General features: G+C 44.7%; 1 protein-coding gene across 2 annotated transcripts; it reads left to right on the forward strand.

Annotated features, from left to right (window-relative positions):
- The first annotated feature begins 430 nt into the window (after positions 1–430).
- MAPK7 (mitogen-activated protein kinase 7) lies at positions 431–22,502 on the forward strand. Of its 2 annotated transcripts, XM_014076649.2 has the most exons (7): positions 431–533; positions 5,746–5,968; positions 10,294–10,459; positions 13,609–14,744; positions 16,943–17,865; positions 19,189–19,316; positions 22,025–22,502. In XM_014076649.2, the coding sequence occupies exons 2-7, from the start codon at positions 5,749–5,751 to the stop codon at positions 22,176–22,178; spliced, it is 2,727 nt and encodes a 908-aa protein (XP_013932124.2). In that variant the 5' UTR covers positions 431–533; positions 5,746–5,748; the 3' UTR covers positions 22,179–22,502. The 2 variants fall into 2 exon arrangements, with proteins under 2 accessions (XP_013932124.2, XP_087570231.1); XM_087714105.1 differs by lacking the exon at positions 431–533 and having other exon boundaries at positions 5,679–5,968.
- Positions 22,503–22,600: the final 98 nt, after the last annotated feature.

The following is a 22,600-nucleotide window of genomic DNA, read 5'->3' on the forward strand; positions in this document are numbered from 1 at the left end:
TGCTGAATAATTGAGGCTATATATTTCTCTTTCCAATTTGGAAAGAGTAGGGTGGTGAATGGTGCCTCCGATATTCGTTTCGCGAGGCGTTCGCTTCGCAGCAACCCACAACAATAGCGGGCTGAAGGGCAACAGGTGAAGCTCCCGCCCTCCACATAAAGCTACAGAACAGCTCCACTCGTATATGTTAATATCATTCCATTCCCTCTCCCATTGGTTCCCTTGCTTTTTTCCCCTCCGCGCTCTCCGATTGGCTCTCCGAAGCGGGCGAGGTGGGGCGTTCCGTTTTGTTCAAGAAAAGGTACCGACGCCGAAGCAATCTCGGGGCGCTTTCGCCCTCGTAGCCACGCCCGCCTGCGTTTTGATTGGCCGAGGAGCAGTCGGAGCCGTAACATCCGGGCACTCTTGTCCAGCCGGGCGAGCCATCATCATCACCACCACCACCAGCGCTAGGGAGTAGCGGACCAGAGTGGGAACCGCCCCTGTTTGTCCACCTCCTGAGACCTTCGGCGCCTCTTCTCGCATCTTGGCAGGTGGGGAATCCTCTTTCTCCCGCGCCTTCCTTCCTATCCTTATTAGGGGGAGACGGTTCCAGCGGGAAGGAGGTTGGGCAGCGGTAGAATTTCCTCTTTGCCTTGCAGCCTCTCCCGCTCATCCTCCAGCCCTCTCCCCCCTCCCCATCCATCGGCAGCCCTTTCCCTTCCTCCTTGTTCTCTTCCCCATCCAAGCTTTGCGCTGCTCTACCCAGCCCCTCCCCATAAGACACCCACCCCCAATTACTGTCATTGTCCGTCAGAGATCAACGTGGGTTGGGGGGGGTCTCCCTTCATTCTTTGTCCTGTTGGGTGGGGGGAGGGAATGTGGCTGATTCGAAGTTGCTCGGGAGAGTTTTTAGAGTGGATTTGAACTTGGGATTCCCCAGTCTTGAGCAAGTGCCTTATCATACCAAACTCGACTCCCTTCCTGTAAAGACATGCTTTTCCTTTTCTTGCTCTATAAAATTGGCTAGTGTCACTTTCTGTTTTTTTCCCTCCAAATCGAGCCCCAGCTTGCTTCTTACTTTTTCTTTTTTATACTTTATTGAAAAGAGAGTGCCATGTCAGGGTAACACTTACAAATAAAGCAAAGCCAAAGAAAAATCAATAGCAAATCTTAACATACTTAACAAGCTAATAACTGTAACAGTGATATATTTACAGTCATTATAATAATACAACCAAAGGGGAAAAAAGAAAATGAGCTTTAACTAAATTTCTACTGACATTACCCCATTTACAATGTTTCCATATTATATCCATAATTCTATAGATCTTTATTTTCCGTGCTGTTATTCGTCAATTTCCCTCTCATTTCTTCCTCTTGTCCCTATCCATTCGTAAAATTTATTCCATGTCCTATAATATTTTGAGTCTTATTTATCTTTAATTTTTAAGGTTAATCTATCCAGCTTGCTTCTTAAGCTCACTCTGTCCTGAGAATTGATTGGGGTGGGGGTGGGGGGAAAACTATTTTTTCTCTTCTTTGAGATCTCTGTGATAACTATGTTTTGATTGATAGGAGGACAACTTTTCCATGCTTCCCTCCCCTGCATTCCATCTCATAATAGATTCTTCTTAATTTCAGACTGTCACTCTTCCCTATTTTATTTTCCCAGTCAGAGGGACGTAAGCTGAAGACTACTCTCTGATGAGTTCTTTACTCTGTTGTTAGTTGCAATCTGATCCATCACGACCCCATGGACAATGTTCCTCCAGGCCTTCCTGTCCTCTACCATCCTCTGGAGTCAATAGCAATAGCAATAACAATTAGACTTATATACCGCTTCATAGAGCTTTCAGCCCTCTCTAAGCGGTTTACAGAGTCAGCATATCGCCCCCACAGTCTGGGTTCTCATTTCACCCACCTCGGAAGGATGGAAGGCTGAGTCAACCTTGAGCCGGTGAGATTTGAACTGCAGTACTGCAGTCAGCTGAAGTAGCCTGCAGTGCTGCATTTAACCACTGCGCCACCTCGGCACCTACTGCTTCAATGACTCCATCCAGCCACCTCATTCTCTGTCGTTCCCTTCTTCTTTTGCCCTCAGTATTTCCCAGTATTAGGCTCTTCTCCAGTGAGTCCTTCTCATTAGGTGGCAAAAGTACTTGAGTTTCATCTTCGGGATCTGGCCTTCTAAAGAGCAGTCAGGGTTGATCTCCTCTAGGACTGACTGCCTAGATTGGATTGCCTTGCAGTCCAAGTTTACTCTACTGTTCCTAAATTAAAAAGGAACTTTTCTTTCACCTTCTCTCAAGTTTTGTATCCCTCTTTCCTTCTACAGTACTTTATACAGTGCAGTACTTCATTACAAGATGCTCAGTGGGTTGAATTATCTTGCAAGTAACTTGAGTTTGTCACAAATAATTTGCACACCCGCTTTTGTGCAAGATTGTTGATGATCTGCTTTTAATTGTATGTTCTCCTTTTGTTCTTTTTTAAAAAAATTGTAGCTCACCCATTACAATCTGCATAGCTAGCTAATTGAGGTCAATCACAGAGGGGCAGGGGAAAAACAATTGATGGACTACATTCAATTATATGTTTCATCTATTGATATAACACACTCATATTTTGCCTGTCATTCTGCCCATCATTCCAAATTTTGCAACTCTAAAGCCTATAAAATAATATAGTCAGTGAGTATTTCAGGACAAATTGGTTTGAGATTTGAAATGCTGTACTGAATACCAGCACTTTCAGCTTGTGCTTAAATTGTAACAAGGTTGGCACATATTTGAAAGCTGGCATGTCTCGAAGCCCATCTACAATCACTGAGGACTCAGAGATGGAGAATAGCATTTTTTGGATAAAAATGTTTAGTCTCAGATTTTGAAACCACAAGCAAATTAAAATAACAAGTAGAAAGACTTTATCCAAAGAATAGATAAGATTTTTTTTTGTATGTGGGCCTTCAAGTCAGTCTTGACTTCTGTTGACCCCTGCCTGAGCTAGTTCCTTCAATTTTTTTGGCAAGATCTTTGGAAATGATTTTCCCTTGCCTTCTGCCTGGGACTGAGAGAGACAGTGACTGACCTCATTCACTAGCTTTGGGTCTAAGATGGTGCTAGAATTAAAAACTCTTCTGGTTTCTTGTCTTTTGCCTTAACCAGCTTAACTAAAGATGCTTTTTTCAGGAGGCAACTGAACTTTCTTGTTTTTTTTTTTTGAAGACGTTTCGCTTCTCATCCAAGAAGCTTCTTCAGCTCTGACTGGATGGTGGGGAATGGAAGGATTTATACACCTTGCAGAGAGCTGGTCATTTGCACCCTTTTAGAGAGTCATTGAGGTCACTTGGAGGTTTGTTTGTGTCCTTAGGGTCACTTGACCAGCTGTTTGCAAGGAGTATAAATCCTTCCAATTCCTACCATCCAGTCAGAACCGAAGAAGCTTCTTGGATGAGAAGCGAAAGTCTTCAAAAGAAGAAACAAGAAAGTCCAGTTGCCTCCTGAAAAAAAGCATCTTTGGGAAAACCATGATGTGAATTGAATGACTGAGAATCTCCATACAGCTTAATTAAACTGGTTCTCTGGTAAGGCATACATATCTTTAAAAGGTAAAGGTTCCCCTCGCACATATGTGCTAGTCATGCCTGATTCTAGGGGGCGGCGCTCATCTCCGTTCCAAAGCCGAAGAGCCAGCCCTGTCTGAAGACGTCTCCGTGATCATATGGCCGGCATGACTAAATGCCAAAGGCGCACAGAACGCTGTTACCTTCCCACCAAAGATGGTCCCTATTTTTGTACTTGCATTTTTTACGTGTTTTCGAACTGCAAAAAACATTTAAAAATTTAAAAATAAAGGTGCATAATTAAAATTGTACATCATCCATTCAGTGTGGGTGGGGCTGGACATTGATCAACAGCCCCAGCCTGCCGGAACAGCCAGGTCTTGGTGGCTTTACGGAAGGCTGGGAGAGTGGTAAGGATCCGGATCTCTACGGGTAGATTGTTCCACAGGGCCGGCGCAGCTACAGAGAAGGGTCTCCCCCGGGGAGTCGCCAACCGGCATTGTCCGGTCGACGGCACCCGGAGGAGGCCCAACCTGTGAGATCTAGTTGGTCGTTGGGAGATATGTGGCAGGAGCCGGTCTCTCAGGTAGCCAGCTCCTAAACCATGTAGGGCTTTAAAAGTAACGATTAGCACCTTGAAGCGCGTTCGGAGACCAATAGGGAGCCAGTGCAGCTCGCAGAGGATGGGTGTAACATGGGTGTATCTAGGTACACTTAATATCACTCGCGCGGCTGCATTCTGGACCAACTGCAGTCTTCGAACACTCTTCAGGGGCAGCCCCATGTAGAGCGCGTTACAGTAATCCAGTCTTGAGGTGACGAGGGTGTGAGTGACCATTCGAAGTGCCTCCCGGTCCAGATAGGGCCGCAACTGGTCAGAGCTGACAGATGGTGTTCTAACGTCAGCTGTGGGTCCAGGAGGACACCCAAATTGCGGGCCCTCTCTGAGTGGTGTATAATTTCACCCCCCAGGCTAAGAGGTGGAATGTCTGGACTGTCCTTGGGAGGCAGCATCAATAGCCACTCGGTCTTGTCTGGGTTGAGTGCAAGCTTGTTCGCTCCCATCCAGACCCTGACAGCCTCCAGGCACTGGCACATCACTTCCACTGCTTCGCTGAGTTGGCATGGGGCGGACAGATACAATTGAGTATCGTCCGCATATTGATGATATTTGATCCCGTGCCGGCGTATGATCTCACCCAGCGGCTTCATGTAGATAATAAATAGGAGGGGGGACAGGACTGAACCCTGCAGCACCCCATATTTGAGGGGCCTAGGGTTCAATCTCTGTCCTCCAACCAACACCGACTGCGACCTGTCCGAGAGGTAGGAGGAGAACCACCGTAAAACGGTTCCACCCACTCCCACCTCCCGTAACCGACGCAGAAGGATACCATGGTTGATGGTATCGAAGGCCGCTGAGAGGTCAAGAAGTACTAGGATAGAGGAATGTCCTCTATCCCTGGCCCACCAGAGATCATCGATCAGCTCGACCAAAGCAGTTTCAGTGCCGTAACCAGGCCTGAACCCCGACTAAAAGGGATCCAGATAATCTGCTTCATCCAAGGTCCGTCGGAGTTGAAAGGCCACCACTTTCTCAACAATCTTCCCTACAAACGGGAGGTTGGAGACTGGATGGTAGTTGTTTAAGATGGCTGGATCCAGGGAAGGTTTCTTAAGGAGGGGTCTCACCACCGCATCCTTTAGGGGGCGCGGGAAGGATCCCTCCCGAAGAGAGGTGTTAACAATCCTCTGGATCCAACCATGTGTCACCACCCTGCTGGTCGAGACCAGCCAGGAGGGACACGGGTCCAGTAAACAAGTGGAGGCACTTACCGCTCCCATGGCCTTGTCCACTTCCTCAGGGCGACAAGTTAAAACTCACTCCATAAAATCGGGATATGTCCCTATTGTACATATCTTTAGTTGGCCCTAAATCCATTCATTGTTCATCATCTTCTAAATTCTATTGCTACCTTGGATTACCTTGAACATCTTGGGTGCCACCCAGTGGTTTAAAGGATTGTCTTTTGTGTCCACCTGCTACATTTCCTGTAACAAAGCTGAGAATAGGAAGCTGGGCATTGGACCAGTAACCTCCTGGAACGTTTGGGCTGGGCAGAAGGATTTCATAATTCACATTTGTCTCTCTGTGTGTGTTTCTGTGTGTGTATGTGTATGTGTGTCTGTGTATGTGACAGACCATGGCTGAACCACCAGTGGAAGACGAGGGCGAGGAAGCAGCTCAAAGCCAACCCAAGCAGGAGTCCACCCATCAGGCCACAGTGGCAGCGAAGAATTTAGCCATTTTGAAGGCCCGGTCATTTGACGTCACTTTTGAAGTGGGAGATGAGTATGAAGTCATTGAAACAATTGGCACCGGAGCTTACGGTGTGGTGAGCTCAGCACGGCGCAAAGACACAGGTGTGTAAGTCGGAGTGCTGCTTCACACTGCTCTCTGCTGTTAAGTGGCTGTTAAGAACTTGTGTGGTTTCCCTCCTGCATAGAGACGGAGCGTAGAGGAATTCTCCTTGACTAGCAGTGTGCATCAATAATATATTTCCTGCTGTTCTCTATGTGGTGTTTTCCGCAGCCTGGGTTTAGTACCCTGAAAAATTAATGCATAGGCGTAGTCCTCATTTTAGCCACTGCCTCGTACAGCCACTATTTGCATTGATGATTGTAATGAAAAAGTAACAATGCAGCCAAGCTTCGCACTTACGATCTTAGCAGGCTTGTAAAACTGAAGGGAAACTGAAGTATGGTCGTATCATAACCGCAGTCACGATTTCACTTAGCTGCTTTGTTTATTGATGAATTGTTGATTCCGGGGGCTATCACAATTCTCCGCAGCCAACTTGCCATGGTCAACTTACCCCAGGGCAACTCACTGTGGGATCATTCAACAATTCAATTATTTAAAATAATTTTAAAAAAATAATTTAATTTTTATCATTCACATTTCATTTTTGTCCCTCCTTTGGCATCCTTTCTTTTAATGATTCTGTTCCACCATTTTTTCCGATATTAATGTAATTCTTGTCCTGCTTCGAGTTGGCTGTAATGCATTGCCCCATTCCTCTGATTCCAATTATGGCTATTAAGCTAGGTCTACCTATAATTTACTCACAGCAGATATTTTATGTGTTAATATTGAAACACGTAACAAACTATACAGATTAATGAGCTACTATTATTGGACTTTTGTTCCTCTTTTTAAAAACATAAATTCTGTATATATATATTGGAACAACTCAAGACAGTCAACATACCTAATAATCCTGCTTCCTGTTTTCCCCACCACAACAAACACATGAGGTGGATTTATTCACTTAATGACAGTTGCATTCACATTTTGGCAGTGGCATTCACTTTACTACCATGCACTAGTGTCTGCATCTGTTGTGGCCCACCAGTGGCCAGTGGAGCTGGCAGCAGATTTGGACAGTGAGCGGGTTGGGAAGGAACAAGGGCCAGTCCTGGAGTCTGGGGAAGACTCTGATGAGGGCTCTGTGTCAGAGGCAGAGAGGGGGCCAGAGCCATATGCCAGATATCAGCTGCCTTCAGAGTCAGACATCAGTGAGACAGATGAGCAGCTGGAGCCTGTTCCCAGTGTGCACATGCGCAGAGTTGCCAGACGAAGGGAACAGCTAAAGAACAGGGGTCGACTTGGGAGTAAGGCCACAGGTGGACAATGAATGGCCCCTCCCAGAGGAAATAAAAGAGGAGCGAAAGGGGAGTGGAGTTTGCAGGAGACAATTAGTTCGTTTAATTAGTTCGTGACTTTCTTAGACTCCTTGCCAGGTTTTGCAGATATCGCCCTGTCAGCTCTCCAAGCCAGATAAGGTCTGTGATTGTAAAGCCTCCCTTGAAAGTCTTTGCTGGGTGTGAATGAGCAGAATTCACAGAAAATTAATAAAAGGGTTTTTTTTGCCCAGGCCATGCATTTTCTGTTAAGACAAAATCCTTCAGAATGCTTTTCACTGTGCCACGTTCAAACTTGATGCCTGGATCCAGGCCAACCTTCGTGCTGGGTTGGAATTTTAGGAAATATAATTCCAAAGGAACTAATCGATGCCAGCCGGGGAAGGCTTGCCAGAGTCTGGAAAATAGGGAGACTTTGTTTTATATATTACACTGAGATGCAGGGTAGGCCCTTGGCATAAGGGCCCACAGAAATGCCAAGGTCCAAAAAGAAAGGAAGAGAGGAGTAGAGGAGAACAGAGGAAAGGAGAGGGAAGGAAGAAAGAGGAAAGGAGAGGAAGGCTGGAAGGGATAGAAAGAGGAGAGAGGGTAGGAAGGGGAAGAGGAAAAGAAGAGTAGGGGTGAGGTAAGGGAAGAAGAAAAGGAGAGGAGGAAGGAAGAAAGTAGGGAAGGGAGGGAGAAAAGAGAGGGAAAGTAGGATGGTGATAATACAAAATAGGTGTATGGGATGGTAAACAAAGCAACCCCGAATGCATATTTTAATTTTTTATATGGAAAAATAAATGTGTAAAAGTAATAAATATAAATAAGTGTTCTGACCCCCCTCCGTCCGGTGATTAACGCCGACACAGGCTTACTGTTAGCCATGCTTTATTCACAGTAATTACTCACAGACAAGACGTTGGCAGCAACCCAAACTCCCACAGATAAGCGATACAATACACAAGAGCTTCTCCAGCTTGGTATGAACGGTTGTGTCCTGCAAAAGGTCTCCTCCCAAAGTCTCATCTTATATACTCTCTTGGGAGGAGCCAAGCCACAACCACCTGGTCTTGATTATCTCTTATGAGTCTGTCTCTGTAACTGCTGCCTCCGTTTCTCCGCCCTCCTTGGCCTGGAGTCAGGGACAAACTCCCTTTGATCTTCACCACTGCTCCATGCCTCAGGTGCCTCCTGGTCCCTGCTCGGAGTCTGAACCCTGCCCAGAGTCCTCCACATTTTTCATAGCAGACTCATAGGGTCCCTCGCTATCGGAGTCCATCGGCAGCTCCAACGGCTCCTGCTGGGCCACAACAAATAAGAATAATAATTAAGTGAATGTATACCTGAAATTGTATGTAAGAGACTAAAAAAATAAAAAACTTTTTTCGACATATTTTTTTTTGCCAACGTCCCAAATCACATAAAATGTTTGTTAGATTCAGAAACTGTCTGAATAAAGGAATAATGTAGTTGTTTACTTTGGTTCATCTTCTTGTACAGCTAGTCCTTGAATCATGACGATAAGAGACGTTAGAATTTCCATTGTAAGTCATGACCATCATAAGGCATCCACATGATTGGATCTGATTTCATGGGATTTTGTGGGCGGGGCGGTGGGGGTGGGGCACTTAAGCAAATGCCACTGCCGTTATGTGGATGCAACAGGCCATTAAGTTAATCAGTATATTCCTATGAGTGATAAGTCACATGACTATAACTTGTGGTCATGTGACTATGATAGACTGCAGGTGAGCTAGTTGCCAAGTGCCTGATATGCATGTGTGTGTTTGTACGCGCATGCACCTGTTGGGACTCCGGAAGCAGGTGCTATGCTTTTGGGTTGTCCGTTGTAATTTTGAATGATTGCTAAAGGACCAGGCATAACCTGAGGACTACCTGTATGAATTTGAACCCATGCATGTATGGTTCATATCTAAACAGTGGTTAAGGAAAGGTGTGAGTTAACTGGTTGGATCTGTGAAATAACTTAGTTTGCAAAGTGAATTACCTGTTTTCGGGGTTCATGCAGTACAGTGGAATATGCATTGACTGACTAGGCTGAGTTCCTACAAGACAGTGTTACGATGACGTAAATATATTAGAAACAAAAGATGTATCTAACTCTCCTGACAGTCAGAACAATGAATCAGTGGAACTGCTTGCCTCCAGAAGTTGTGAATACTCCAACACTGGAAGTTTTTAAGAAGAGATTAGACAACCATTTGTCTGAAGTGGTATAGGGGAGGGGTATCAAACTGGTGGCCTGTAGGTTGGATGTGTCACATGCAGGCCATGCCCACCCAGCTCTGCGAAGGGAAAAAACATTGCCATATGTCATGTGACACAAATGTGATGCTGTGAGTTTGACACTCGTGGTATAGGGCAGTGGTCTCCAACCTTGGCAACTTTAAGACCTGTGGACTTCAACTCCCAGAGTTCCTCAGCCAGCAAAGCTGGCTGAGGAACTCTGGGAGTTGAAGTCCACAAGTCTTAAAGTTGCCAAGGTTGGAGACCACTGGTATAGGGTTTCCTGCCTGAGCAAGTGGTTGGACTAGAAGACCTCCAAGGTCCCTTCCAACTCTGTCATTCTATTCTATTCCATTCCATTCTATTCTATTCCATTCCATTCTTGCACTTTAATAATATTCACATTAGATCAATATTTTACTTTTTATTTTTTCTATTGTATTTTTAAATTTTTGCTTCTAAAACACACTGTACTTTCAATGCATTTCCCCCCTCATTCGCGAACGTCTCCATTGTAATTATTTTGGCCTTTTGTTCCTTTTCCTTTTGTTAGTACTTTAAAAGGAAAATAAATAAATACAAGTTGCACTAAGGAAACACTCCTCAAGTCCTCTCTCTAATAAAAGCCATTAGTTTGAACAGCGTGTAACCAATTAAAAACAAAACCAGCTTTGCTGGCTGATGAATTCTGGGAGTTGAAGTCCACAGGTCGTAAACTTGTCAAGATTGGAGACCCCTGCTTTAGAGTGACGTTCCTGTGAATAGGAACCAAATTTCACGCACACCTCGTCTTCTTCCTGTTTTCCACTTACCAGGCCAGCAGGTGGCGATCAAGAAGATCCCAAATGCCTTCGACGTTGTGATGAATGCCAAGCGTACCCTCCGGGAACTTAAAATCTTGAAGCATTTCAAGCATGACAACATTATTGCCATCAAGGATATCCTGAAACCTTCCGTGCCTTATGCTGAATTCAAGTCTGTGTAAGTGTCTTGCCTTAATTTTTTTTGCCAGGTTTATATGCCTATGCTCTCAGTGTACATAAAAGAAAAGATACATTTGTTACGAATCATAAGGTACAACACCTAATGACAGTCATAAGGTACAAATCAGCAATCAAGTTATACTAGGGAACAATCAATATAAATCATAAGGATGCAAACAACAAAGTTACAGTCCTGCAGTCATAAGTGGGAGGAGATGGATGATAGGAACGATGGGAAGATTAATAGTAATGCAGACTTAGTAAATAGTTTGACAGTGTTGAGGGAATTATTAATGATTATAATATCAGTGATGATGTTTGCAATGTTAACACCTTGGATACCTAGAAAACACACTGTTCAACATAGAGATGGAATGTGTGATATAAAGCAATAAAAATATTTAACAAAAAAAGATAGGTAAGTATCTTCCCCGTGGTAACAGCAAGCATATTTTTGCGTGTCTTTTGCAGATATGTTTATATATTTAAACCAGACATACGTGGGATTTAAGAAAGTTTGCATCTCATTTGGCAGCCCCAACTTACTTGGAATGTTACTATCAAAATCTTCAAAGGATGCTCACAGCAAGAGGGAATAGCTAGGGGACAAATAGATCCATTTCTGTAACAAAGAACAATAAAAGTGCAATGATATCTTTTTAAAAAAAAGTTTGCCAGCGTTGAGAAATACTAGCTGGTCCTAGCCATGCCTTCTAGCCCTGTTTGAAATTCTGGTAGCCTTTATGAATTAAAACAGTTTATCTCTTCTTGTCGAAAGCTGATTAAATCAGTGTGAGCTCAGAAGGTTACATGAAGAGTCCCGAGGCCACAAGTTACCCATCTCTACTTTTGAAAGATTAGTTGACATCTTAATTTAATTGTTCGTTCTATGTAGCTGTCCATCTTCAAGTGTATGACTTTGGTAAATGTCTATGGATATTTTCAGTCATCCAGGTCGTGGTTGTCCCAAAGGTGCTTTTTTCAAGAGGCAACTGGACTTCCTTGTTTTTTCTTCGAAGACCTTTTGCTTCTCATCCAAGAAACTGAAGAAGCTTCTCAGATGAGGAGCGAAATGTCTTCAAAGAAAAAAAAGCAGAAAGTCCAGTTGCCTCTTGAAAAAAGCACCTTTGGGATATATGATTTTGGATTTCTCACCTTTATTAAAAAGAACCCAATTGTTTGTTTTATATAACTGCCCATCTTCAAGTATAGACTGGGTGCCTTACGTATATAATAAATAATGAATATTAAAAACAATTAAAACACCAGTATTAACCTAAAACAAAAATAATAACCTTCTTTGGCTAATTGACATGAAGGATTCTTGAAATACTGAGTGCTTGGGGAATTGGCTGCTTCTGATGGAGGTGATTCCCCCCGCTCCCCAATCCCCCCGCATCAGGTTCCCAGATCCTTTTGGGACCATGAGTGTTTCCAGTGAAAGATCTGTCCTGTTTCTCGAATAAGATGAGATAATGTTAGTGGTTGTCAGGAAGTCTGGAAATCCAGATTCAAATAATGATAGTTTCGTTGGTTGTCCTTGGGTGAGTTGGTCTTGTCCTTATTTTCCAGTCTTATTGTGGATATTTTATTGACTTGGAAACAGCATGTATGACTTCTCAGTTCAAGGAAGTAGAATCAAAATGTACGAAGACCACTTTTTATTCATTTATTTAAGAAAATATAGATGGCCATCCCACTCACTCTCAGTGGCTTTGATGGTTTATAAGGATAAAAGCTTAATGCAAGAACAAGTAGATAATCTGATAATATTACTAATCTTGAATGTAATTTGAACAATGTTGGGAATTCTAAAATATTAGCAATTAGGAAAGGGGAATTCATGAGGTTATTTTTTTTTATAGAAGAAGAGATAAGGTAAATGTATGTGAAAATTGTTTTAAAAAAGATGAAATATAGGACATATAGTGATGTTAACTATATTAAAAAATTAAATGAGAAAAGATAAAGAAATATGTAAAGAGAGCAATATGATTGAAGTTGGTATACCAAAACTATGGTTAAAAATGATTTATTTGTAAAGATTAAGTGCTTAGCAAGCTTAAATGAATTAATGGGAAAAAAGAAAAGATTATATAAAAGAGATTAATATTAATGGAAGTGGGGAAATTAGAATATACTGAAATTATGATTATAAATGAGATGTATAAAATATGACCCAGTCAACACTCTGTCCATAAAGTATGTATGATGAGGGGGGTGGGTGGCAAAAGAACAAATGGGGACCAATCTTAGCTCCAGATGGATTATGTTTCTCAGGAGGGAGAAAATACAGAGAAGGCCTTTCATCTTGGTCCTGCTGGGTGGAGATCCTTAGGAGAGGGAACCCTAACGCTAGCGGAGCTGGTGGCAGATTCAGAGAGTGAGGAGGTTGGGGAGGAATGTGGGCCAGTCCTGGAGTCTGGAAAAGGCTGTGATGAGGGCTCTGTGTCGGAGGCAGAGATGGAGCCAGGGCTGTCAGTTATCAGCTGCCTTTGCAGTTGGAGAGCAATGGGGCAGAAGAACAGCTGGAGCCTGTTCCCGGTGTGCGAATGCTCAGAGTTGCCAGGAGAAGGGAACAGCTAAGGAACGAGGGTCGACTCGGGAGTAAAGCCACAGGTGAACGGTGAATGGCCCCTCCCATAGAGAATAAAAGAGGAGCAGAAGGGGAGGGGATTTTGCAGGAGACAATTAGTTCATTTAGTTAGTGTGAATATTTGTTCGTGACCCTCAGAGACTCTTTGCCAAGTATTTTCTTGTACAGAGTGGCCTTTGGGAGATATCGGCCTGGCAGCTCTCCAAGCCTGATAAGGTCTGTGATTGTAAATTCACCCTTGAAAGACTGTTTGCCGGGGCTTTGCTACAGGAATTCACATTAGCTTAATAAAAAGGGGTTTTGTTGGGATAAGGAATCTACTTCGTGTATTTTGTAAAGCCGAGGTCAGAACAATACATGCAGTGCTACCATTTGGCTCTTGAATAGCCCACAGGGTTATTTTTACAATAACCCCCAACAAGGAAGGTTGCATGCCTGCATACGGGGAGAGAAGAGTCCAAGATTATTCAGTATTGTATGTGACCAGATTCACGCTTTCATTGTTTTATGCCCTTTCTCTCTCTTTCTCTCCCCCCCCCCCCCATTGACAGCTATGTGGTGCTAGACTTAATGGAGAGTGACCTTCACCAGATTATCCATTCATCACAGCCTCTCACCTTGGAGCATGTGCGCTACTTCCTCTACCAGCTCCTCCGAGGCCTTAAGTACATCCACTCGGCAAATGTCATCCACCGAGACCTCAAGCCCAGCAACCTGCTGATCAATGAGAACTGTGAGCTGAAGATCGGTGACTTTGGGATGGCCCGAGGCCTCTGCACCAAGCCGGTTGAATACAAGTATTTCATGACGGAGTACGTGGCCACTCGCTGGTACAGAGCCCCAGAACTGATGTTGTCTCTGCATGAATACACACAGGCTATAGATTTGTGGTCTGTGGGGTGCATTTTTGCAGAGATGCTCGGGCGGAAGCAGCTTTTCCCCGGGAAAAACTATATCCATCAACTGCAGCTGATTATCACCGTCCTGGGCACTCCTCCCGCCAAAGTGGTCCACTCCATTGGTGCTGACCGGGTGCGTGCCTACATCCAGAGCTTGCCGTCGCGCCAGCCAGTGCCGTGGGACAGCCTCTACCAGAATGCCGACCGGAAGGCCTTGTCTTTGCTCTCCAAGATGCTCCGCTTCGACCCACGTGAGCGCATCTCCGTAGTGGAGGCCTTGAACCACCCGTTCCTGTCTAAGTATCACGATCCAGACGACGAGCCAGATTGCGTCCCGGCTTTCGATTTTGACTTCGACAAACAGGTGCTTACCAAGGAACAAATCAAGGAGACCATTGTGGCGGAAATCAAGGACTTCCACGAACGCCGGGAAGGCATCCGGCGGCAGATCAGCTTCAAGCCCGCTCTTAGACCAGCTATGTTGGATGGCGGGGTGGATGATGCCGCTAGCCAGGCGTTGCTACTGCGCTGCAATGATATTGACATGCCCAGTGCTGGTTCTCCACGGGCCGATGATGATTATGCGATGGCCTCTCCCATGCCTTACCCAACGGAGACCATTGACTTCACCTCTCCTCTGGTGGCTTCATCTGTCACGCCGCCAGAAGTAAAGGCTGAGGTGGAGGCCCCAGTGGCGCCACCAAAGCGGGAAGGCGCCATCTCAGATGACACCAAGGCTGCTCTCAAAGCCCTCATCTTGCAATCTGCACTCCGGAATAAAAACAAAGGTGAGGTTTCTCCTGGTTTTGCCCTGGGAAGTGATATGACATGCCTCAAGGTTGGAGGTAACCCAACTCATGGGTCTCCAGCAACTGGCCCGCGAAAATGGCCGGCGAGCCCATGCGCACACACGGGCCGCCTCACTTGTTTTAGCAGCGGTAGAACATGCGCTCATGCTCTGTTAAAATGAGTGGCAGGCATGTGTGTACGCTGCTTGTGTAAAGGGAGCTGTGTGTACGTGTGTGCTTTCCAGTCATTTGCACAGAACCCTCCCCTCTCCTCCCACCCGCAAATCCAGAAACTTTGAAGAATTCTATGTCATTTAATTGCCTCTCTGATATACAGGTAGTCCTCGGCTTATTATCACCATTGCACAGCAATTATTAGTTTTCCAGGGTTCAGTATCCTGGATACTGTAAAATCATGATCTGTTAAAACCCGGTTAGAACCCAGGAAAATGCTTAGAAAGTTTGGGATAATTGCAGTGAAAGTATTAACAAGCTTGTACTCAATCCAGATAAGACCGAGTGGCTGTTGTGCTTCCCTCCCACTAATTGGCCCAGTGTTCCATCTCTCAGGCTGGGGGGTCAAATTATACGCCCCTCAGATAGGGTCCGCAACTTGGGAGTCCTCCTGGATCCACAGTTGACTTTTGAACATCATTTGTCAGCTGTGACCAGGGGGGCATTTGCCCAGATTCGTCTGGTGCGCCAGTTGCGACCCTACCTGAACCGGGAGGCCCTCACAACAGTCACTCGTGCCCTTGTGACCTCTAGGCTGGAGTACTGCAATGTGCTCTACATGGGGCTGCCCTTGAAGAGTATCCGGCGACTTCAGCTGGTCCAGAATGTGGCCGCGTGAGTGATCGTGGGTGTACCTCGCTTCACCCACGTAACACCTATCCTCCGCGAGCTGCACTGGCTACCTGTTGATCTCCGGGTGCACTTCAAGGTGCTACTTGTCACCTACAAAGCCCTTCATGGTATTGGGTCTGGGTACTTGAGAGACCGCCTACTGCCAATTACCTCCACTAGACCGATCCGATCGCATAGATTAGGCCTCCTCCGAATTCCATCAATGAGCCAATGTCATCTGGCAACTACCCGGAGGAGAGCCTTCTCGGTGGCTGCTCCGACCCTCTGGAACAAACTCCCGTGGAGATTCGTACCCTCACCACCCTCCAGACCTTCCGCACTGCCCTTAAAATCTGGCTGTCCCAGCAGGCCTGGGGCTAAAGACCCTAACCCCACCCGAATGGTATGATTGTTGTGTTCTCTTTTAACAATGTATTGTTTTATGTTCATAACTTGTTTTGTCCTCCCCTTCCCCTAACTTGTGAGCCGCCCTGAGTCCCCTCAGGGAAAAGGGCGGCATACAAATAAATAAACTATAAACTATAAACTATAAACTATTTACTGCTTAAATACAGGTAATCCTTGACTTACAACCACATTTGAGTCCCAGATTTCTGTTTCTAAGCGAGACAGTTATTAAGTGAATTTTGCCCCATTTTACAACCTTTCTTGCCACAATCATTAGGCAAATCACTACAGTTGTTAAGTTAGCAATGAGGTTGGCATTTGAATCTGGCTTCACTGTTGACTTTGCTTATTGGGAGGTCGCCAAAGGTGATCACATGACCCTGGGACACTGTGACCGGATATCGGCCGTAAATATGAACCAGTCCACCCAAATTTTGATTATGTGACTATTTGGTTGCTCCAACGGTCATAAGCGTGAAAAACGGCCGTACATCATTTTTTTCAGTGCCGTTGTAACTTTTTACAGTCACTAAATAAATGGTTGTAACTCGAGAACTACCTTTAGTGATGTCCGTGGAGATTCTCAGTCACCCAGATCCTGGCTGTCCCAAAGGTGCTTTTTTCAAGAGGTACCTGGACTTTCCGATTTTTCTTCGAAGATGTTTCACTTCTCATCCAAGAAGCTATTATAAATCCGTTCCTCATCGTCCAGTCAAAGCTGAAGAAGCTTCTTGGATGAGAAGCGAAACATCTTCAAAGAAAAACCAGAAAGTCCAGTTGCCTCCTGAAAAAGCACCTTTGGGATTACCTGCAGTGATACTAATCTGTGATGCATGTGTGTGTTTTTTTTAAAAAAGTGTGGCCTTGATAATATGCTTGCAGCTGCCATCTTTACTTCTTGGATTCCTTCTTCATGAATACCACTGGCTCCTTCTGTCCTGCAGATATACCTTCCTCTGTCTCAGAAACTCCCGATATCCGGCGACCGGTAACGGCAAAGGAACGGCAGCGTGAGAGGGAGGAGAAACGGAAGCGGCGCCAGGAGCGGGCCAAGGAGCGAGAGAAGCAGAAGAAGGAGAAGGAACGGGAACACAAGGACATGCTGACCGAGAATGACCGGAACCTTCTGGAAAGGTGGACCAAGATGGTGGACCGCACCCAGAACAAGCCAATCCAAAATGGGTCCACGGTCCCACCTCAGAAAAACATGGCCAGTCATGCCCTGCCTTCAGTTCCCGCTGCCAAGACTTTGCCCCCGCAGGCCCACGCATCGACCTGTGTCACTCCCGCCCCTTCTCGTAACACGCCTGCCCCTTCCGAATTCCTTGCTTTCTCCGACAAAGCGGCAACAGGTCTTGCCCCTAAGCTCACCCTTGTCCCGGTGGGGACCGAGCTAGCCTCGGTCCAGGCTTCCAACACTAACGTTATCCGCTTTTTCCCAGCGCAGGCCGCCCCCTTCGTGGTGGCCGCCCCGGCTTGCCCCAAAGCCATCCCTGCCAAGTCCGAGTGCCTCTTGAACGTCAAATATGCCCCGAGCCAGATCTTCCAAGGCCCGTATGGAGTGGCGGCTCTCAACGCTTGGCGTAGCGTCTCTCCTCCTGAGAACTGGGCTGTGTCTGGGCAACTGCCTGTTGGTCAGCCTGAGGTAACACCGGCCGGGCCTTTGTCAGAACCGGTTGTCAATTTTGTGGCAAGAGCTGAGGCGGATCAGCCTCTGTTCCAGTCTGAGACAGGCAAGTCTGAAATTCCGCCCCAGGGACTGTCCACAGAAGAAACTAGAGGGCCGGTTCAGTCCCAGGTGGCATCTGGACTACCTTCGGAGTCTCCTGATATCAACGTGGTAACCCAGCAGCTGTCAAAATCTCAGGTAAAAGCCCTTGAGGGTCATCTCCTTTTGATATTAGGAGGCTTGGGTAAGTCAGTTTATTAATGTTAGTGCCCTTCCTAAAATCCCTCACTGTAATCCACAGGAGTTGTGAGCCCTTGGTATCTCTGGAAGATGCTCGCGGCAAACTTAAATGCTGTTTCTGTAGGATGTGTACTAATTAAATTCCTGCAACGTTTTGTGCAGGCTGCAACGTTTCTCTTAGGGAGCGCCTAGAGATGAGCAAGGGTCTTTTCGCAGCCTGAGAAAGAAGCACAAAGAAGTCCTCTTTGTTGTGGGCGTCGGTCAACACAACGCCTTGACTATAACTGTTTATTTTGGATCAGATCTGGAGGGCATTAATTTTCTTCCACTCCCACTGAAAGGAATTTAGCAAGTTTAGACTTGTTTACTTCTCTCACTTCTGATCGTTGTTCAGTGCAGCTGATTTCTTTGAACCTATCCTTCCCCTCCTTTTATTTGCTAAGTGTTTCCCTTTGGCTGCTGTGTTCCAGATGTGCTTTAACACCCGTAATTTTCAAATGGTATGCCCAAAAAGGACGCTGACTGAGGGGATTTCTCTTTAGGGTATCAGGTTGAGGTGATGGGTTTGCTCATGGTGCAAGGGACAGCTGAGTAACTAGGCCAGAGATGGCTAACCTTTTTGTCATTGCATGCCAAAAGTGTGCGTGCTTCAGCACCCATAATGAAATGTGTGTGCGGCACCCCTGCACCCCGCCCCCTGCACATGCGCACATTTTCCCTGTGCATCTGCTTGTGATGCTCTGCGCCTCATTTTAGGTCTAGTAGGCCTTCCTGCAGCTTCCTGCAGCCTCCTGGGAGCAAATACGTGCCGCTGAGAGTGGGGGGGACACACGTGCTGCACCTCCCCCTTTTGGGTCTAGTAGGTTTCCCTGCAGCCTCCTGGGAACAAAAACTGGCTGCGGGGGGTGGCGCGCAGCCCCCGCATCCCCTTCCCCCCCATGGACACCGCATAACTCCCCGCCCCGCGCATGCATGTGTGACCTCATCCGCATGTATGCGTGCACGTCTCTCCCATGCACCCTGCCCCGTGCATGCATGGCAGAGACCTGAAAATCAGCTGGCCGGCGGGAGGCGCATGCACATGCGCAGTGAAGCTGAGCTGAGGTGACAACTCGGGTGCCTGCAGAGAGAGCTTTGTGTGCCACCTGTAGCACGCGTTCCATGGGTTCGCCATCATGGAAGTAGGCTATTCGTGCAGGAATAAGATTGCACGGAGAGTCCCTTCGTTTTCAAATTGTTGGCAGTCCTTCATTAATCTCCATTGGTTCTTCTTCATTCCAGGTGGAAGATCTTTTGCCTCCTGTTTTCTCTGGAACACCCAAAGGCAGCGGTGCAGGTTACGGGGTTGGATTTGATCTGGAAGAATTCCTGAATCAGTCTTTCGACATGGTGGGGGAGAACAGGGAGAGGTGAGCGGTGTTTCATGTATCCTATTTGTTGGGACTTTGTAGGGAGATGTTTGTGCCGTGGAATCAGTGGAGAAAAACCTGCATTCTGGAACAGATGTTTACTTTTTTTGGAACTGCCCTCTTTCCCCGAAAATAAGACCTCAATTGGGCTTTTGAGTCCATGTGCTAAAGTAAGCCCCCCCAAAATAAGCCCTTCCTTAAAATATTGTAGAGTTGCCGGTCCAGATAATTAAGACTTCCATAGGATTGTCTATTGCTTTGTCTTCATCCCATCTCCTGGTCTCTTTTTCTTTTTTAAAAGAGTTTTATTATTTTTTAATTACAGAAATAAACATTCCATCTTTCTCTATGCAGTGTGTCATCTGGGTACAAAACTCTCTGTGCAACATTGTTCCTCTTTTGCCACATCTTTCATATTCATATTAACATTATTTTCCTAAGTGCACAGGTACAATATAGGTGGTACCTTGCTCAACAGTAGTAACTGTGAAAGGGATCTTGGAGTCCTAGTGGACAACCATTTAAATATGAGCCAGCAGTGTGCAGCAGCTGCCAAAAAAGCCAACACTGTTCTATGCTACATAAACAGAGGGATAGAATAAAGATCACGTGAAGTGTTAATTCCACTTTATAATGCCTTGGTAAGGCCACACTTGGAATACAGCATTCAGTTTTGGTCGCCACGATGTAGAAAAGATGTGGAGACTCTAGAAAGAGTGCAGAGAAGAGCAACAAAGATGATTAGGGGACTGGAGACTAAAACATATGAGGAACGGTTGCAGGAATTGGGTATGTCTAGTTTAATGAAAAGAAGGACTAGAGGACACACGATAGGAGTGTTCCAATATCTCAGGGGTTGCCACAAAGAAGAGGGAGTCAAACTATTCTCCAAGGCACCTGAGTGTAGAACAAGAAGCAATGGGTGGAAACTAATCAAGGACAGAAGCAACTTGAGGAGAAATTTCCTGACAGTTAGAACAATTAATCAGTGGAATAGCTTGCCTCCAGAAGTTGTGAATACCCTAACACTGGAAGTCTTTAAGAAGATGTTGGATAGCCATTTGTCTGAAACGGTATAGGGTTTCCTGCCTAGGCAGGGGGTTGGACTAGAAGACCTTCAAGGTCCCTTCCAACTCTGGTATTGTATTGTATTGTATTGTAAATTTAGTATTATAATATATTAGGCATTTTTTTATTCTATTTTTTATTAACAAACATGTAAAACACACACACACACACAATACAATACGAACAGGAGCTTCCTGTTCTTTCTAATAACAATTATCAATTGATATTGCTCACCTTATATTATTTCCCCTTCTATTATATTTCATTTGGATTTCACCATTCTTAACCCTCTTATTTTACTCATAACTATTTTTTTTTTAGTTTTGTTATATTCCTTCATTGATTCTTGTTTCTTTCCTCCATCCACCTATACCGTTTATCCCATATCTGTTAAAATTCTGATTCTTCTTTTCCCTGCATTTCTTTAGTTAGTTTGTCCATTTCAGCACAATCCATATAACCTTTGTTATTATTTCATCTTCTCTTGGAATTAATTTGTTTTTCCATTTCTGGGCAAAGGCAATCTTTGCCGCCGTAATTATATATAGTATTAAATACTGGATTTCTTTTTTGTATTTTGCAGACATTATTCCTAATAAAAAAACTTCAGGTTTCCATTCTATTTTAACCCCTGTTATTGCCTCCAGCCAATATTTGATCCTTTTCCAAAAAAATTTAGCTTCCTCACAGGTCCACCATAAATGGTAATATGTTCCGTGTATTGATTCACATTTCCAACATTTTGGGGAGGTATTTGTTAAGATTTTAGCTAACCTTGTTGGTGCCAGGTGCCATCTGTAAAACATTTTGTACTGGTTTTCCTTGTATGCAACTTGATATTGTCATTTTTAAGTTTGTTCCCCCAAAATTTTCCCATTTGTCTAATTCAATATTATAGCCAAAGTTCTGCACCCATTTTATCATTTGTTCTTTCAAAATTTCCTCTTCCATTTTATACTTCAGGAAGAATTTATATATTCTCCCTATCATCTTTCTATCTGAGCTTTGAATAATTTTATCCAATTCGTGTGGTTCTGTTTCGATGTCATATAATTTAGTATCATTATTGTATTTAGTTTTGATTTGGAGGTAAGTTAGCCAGTCAACTTTCATGTTCTGATCTGCCAATTCTTCAATTGTTTTTAAATTTCCCTGTCTATCAATTAAGTCTCTGTATCTTAGCATTTTGTTCAAATCTATAAAATTTGTGTGAGTCATCCTTTCTGTCGGCATTTAAACATTATAAAACTCTCCACTGTTTTTCTTACTATCTTCTAGTAATAATATATCAACATTAAACATCATTATCATACACAAACTAACCATTTTATATCTTTATTTAAGTGTATTGTCTACTTATTTGTAACCACTTCCAAACTCCTTTTTTATTCTCCAACCATTGGTAAAATACTTCCCAAATCATACATTAATTCAGTTTGCTCTTTCTCCTTAATGGCTAATGTTAGTTCATTGCTGCACATTCTAATATTTCCCTGATTACCTTCTCATCAGTAGGAATCTCTACACTTTTCCAATGTTCTGCAAATACAATTCTAGCTGCGGTTAATACATGAATAATGTATTATTCATGTATTAACCAATACATGGTCTCTCTTTTTTCTTGTACTTCACTTTATTAGCCAAGGTGACTCCGCCCCACTCTCGGCCTCGCTTCTCGCTGATTGGTTGGAAGTCCATCGCATGAACCCTGCTGACATGGAGTCTCTGCAGCAAGAATTGCAATTGGGCTCTCCCATGATCCTCTCTGACATTCCAGACCTGCAAGATGCATGAGAAGCGGAGATCCCGTTGGCCACGTCTTCCTCTTTGGTCTTTCTTTTTCTTAAAAAACAAAAAACAAAAAAAAACAAAGCTCATTAGAGCGGATGAGTGAAAAGATCAAGGCGATTAGCCTTTTCTCAATGACTTGGGTTTGGAAATGTCACCACAGTGCCTGTGCATTTCTGTTGTTTTGCTTTACAGCAAAGGTGAATTGGGCTGATGTTTTAGACTGGGTGTCTTTTGCAATAAGAGTTGAAGTGGACTTGGTTCTACGCTGCCTTCTGTGGGCATGTTGAAAGACACACACACACACACACACACACACACACACACTCACTCACTCACTCACTCACTCACTCACTCACTCACTCACTCACTCACTCACCAGGAAAGGACTCTGGCAAAAACACTAAAGGATGCACCATTGCTTTCCT

This window comes from Thamnophis sirtalis, unplaced genomic scaffold (assembly GCF_051295495.1).
Source record: "Thamnophis sirtalis isolate CommonGarterSnake01/CBP01778 unplaced genomic scaffold, rThaSir2_p1.2 scaffold_4, whole genome shotgun sequence".
Classification (NCBI taxonomy): domain Eukaryota; kingdom Metazoa; phylum Chordata; class Lepidosauria; order Squamata; family Natricidae; genus Thamnophis; species Thamnophis sirtalis.